Raw genomic sequence first — 2,500 nt, 5'->3', positions numbered from 1 at the left:
TCAGTCAGTCAGTCAGTCAGTCAGTCAGTCAGGCAGTCAGTCAGTCACAGTGTATCACTCTACAACAAAATCGACCATTAATCCATCCACTTGCATCACAGGAAGTGTACAAAGGGTGGGTGGTGCGACTGTACACCCGAGTGACCCCCGAGACGCGCGCCGGCCTGTGCTCGCTGGTGTGCGCCCAACACGACGTCGACCTGTGTGACGTCACTCGGCTACCGTTGCCCATACTGCCGATCGTCACCGCGAGGGAGGAAGGTAACGCCGCTGATTGGCTCGTATTTCGAGTGTGGTTTGGTTTTTTTTATTTTGTTGAAATTAAGTTTTGTTTTCAGGTTTTGAGTTTTTTTTAAAGGGTTTGAGTTTTTTATAATAAGGTTTTGAGTTTTTTTTTTTATTGTTTAGTGTGGAGGTCTTTACTTTACAGTTGCCTGAAGTATTTAAATGTTATTCTTGTTATTACGTGCCTTTGCTAAAAATAATAAAAGTAAAGTAAATTTTTTATATATATATTTTTTTAATTTGTATTTTGTATTTGCTTTCTTTATTCTTGCTTTTGGGTATGTATTTTAGCGTCTATTTATTTTTTATAATTCGTGTTTCAGTATTTATTGATTGGGAGCACTGTAGTCTAATACAAATGGTTTAGCTGTTTGTATTAAGGCTTTTCTTTCTTCGCTCATTCTCCGTCATTCTTTCCTGGAATCTGTCTTCCCTGCTCAAAATAAATATTAGAAAGATTCACTTAGAATTACACAAACAAAATGCATTACCACCATACGAACGCAGCTTTCCATTAGCCACCATAATCTCGCTCTCAAACTGCATGAATCATCTTTTCGGGTCGTTATATTGACCGAGTCGTTTTTCATTGAGCAACTGTATAGCCAGACGGCCACAGGTGATGGAGGAACTTTGCTGTATATTTAAGTGTTCCATACATGAGCACTTGTATTTGTGTGTATTTATATATATATACATATGTATATATATATGTATGTATATGTAAATGTGTTTATATGTATATATGTATGTATATATATATATATATATATACATATATATATATATATATTGTGTGTGTGTCTACAAAATAATAATAATACGTTCAAAGTTTTACAGGCTGAAGCCTTTGTTTTCACCGTAAAAGTCAATTATTTAAAAATATTGGCTGAAAATGTCAGTTTTAAGTGTTCTTAAATAATTATGTAAGAAGATAATTTCTTGGTGGTTTCAGGATCACCCGGTTGGAAATGGGGTGTGTTGGGAGACCCTTTGGTGTCAGCGTGGGCAGTGCGGGATGTTGGCACGATTGTGTTGGCAAGAGAAGCTCACGCCCTCACGCAGTTTATCAATTCGGATAAGGTGAGTGCGTGGCAGTGAGAGTGAGTGAGTTAGCGAGTGAATGAGTGAATGTGTGAGAGTTGAGTGAGTGAGTATGCGGCGGGGATTATATGTGTGATATATTGTGTAGAAATAGTTAATGGTATCTAGAGCCATCTGAAACAAGTAAACGGAACTTGTCAAACAGTATTAAAGTAATTAATAGGTCTGCCGGAAAAGAAAATGCATTTCCAACACTTTCTTTTTTTTTCCAGTGTTGGCACATGATGGTGGACCACACTTCGCACGCCGGAGACCCTCTCGGATCGCGCCTGCTGGGGGGCAAGACGTCCTGGGGCGGTCCGATGCTAACTCACCTCCGACATCGCCTTCTGCAGGAGGTTCACGGCCCGAAGGACGTCGACGGCATCCTGGTGGTGAGATCCGTCGAGTTCCAGATTTTTCTGAGTACATACCGTTATTGCGGAAAGTGCCTTCGACAGCAGAGCACGCGTTACCTGGAGTTAGCAGAGCACGGAGGATCGATGAAGACATTCTAGCCATCCCACAATTCATTTCAGGAGGAGCTGCTTCCCGTGATGGGCGAGGACGTGATGACCCACGACAGCGTCACCTGCAGCCGCACCTCCGGGGCGCTCCCCTTCCCTAGCCGCCGTCCTCCCGGCCACTGGGTAGGGATGCCCAGGCAGAAGTCACCCCTGCGCCGGCCCCTAGCAGCGGTTCCGAAGCCTGAAACCACAGCTCTGACCACCCAGATGCCTTCGGCCGGGACGGTAGCCGGTTCTAGACCTGACGAAGGAGCGATCGCAAGGAAGGTCACAAGTCCCCCAGGGAAAACCACGTCATCTGTCCAGGGACGCCGCCGCTCCTCTAAAAAACCGTCGAAGGGTAAGGCGGAGGCTTCGAAGTCAGAGGAACCCAAAGAAGACGAGGCCAACGAAGAAGCAGGAATACCCGTGTGCCCCGTGGCTTGCCGGCCGCACCTGCACCCTGACTGGCAATATTGTTGATATGCCAGGTTGTTCCAAGAAAGGACAAAGGCCAGTGTGCGTTCCTTGCACGTGGTCTGGGGAATTGCATGAAGACCGTATGTTTATGTGATCAATTCATCTATGTTAACCGTCTAATGCGGACTTCGAACTTATAAATTATT

The 2,500-nt window shown here is 44.6% G+C and overlaps 1 protein-coding gene across 1 annotated transcript in view; it reads left to right on the top strand.

Annotated features, from left to right (window-relative positions):
* Positions 1-2,500, top strand: part of LOC125041502 — a 12,130-nt gene that overhangs the window by 9,583 nt on the left and 47 nt on the right. Inside the window, exons 5-8 of the mRNA XM_047636515.1 lie at positions 102-261; positions 1,241-1,368; positions 1,602-1,763; positions 1,908-2,500. The exon at positions 1,908-2,500 is cut by the window's right edge and continues 47 nt beyond it. Coding sequence (XP_047492471.1) covers positions 102-261; positions 1,241-1,368; positions 1,602-1,763; positions 1,908-2,357 — 900 coding nt within the window. The 3' untranslated portion in view covers positions 2,358-2,500. The remainder of the gene's footprint in view (positions 1-101; positions 262-1,240; positions 1,369-1,601; positions 1,764-1,907) is intronic.

Source organism: Penaeus chinensis, chromosome 30 (genome assembly GCF_019202785.1).
Source record: "Penaeus chinensis breed Huanghai No. 1 chromosome 30, ASM1920278v2, whole genome shotgun sequence".
In the NCBI taxonomy this organism is placed as follows: Eukaryota; Metazoa; Arthropoda; class Malacostraca; order Decapoda; family Penaeidae; genus Penaeus; species Penaeus chinensis.
This window is presented reverse-complemented; position numbering and strand designations above follow the sequence as displayed.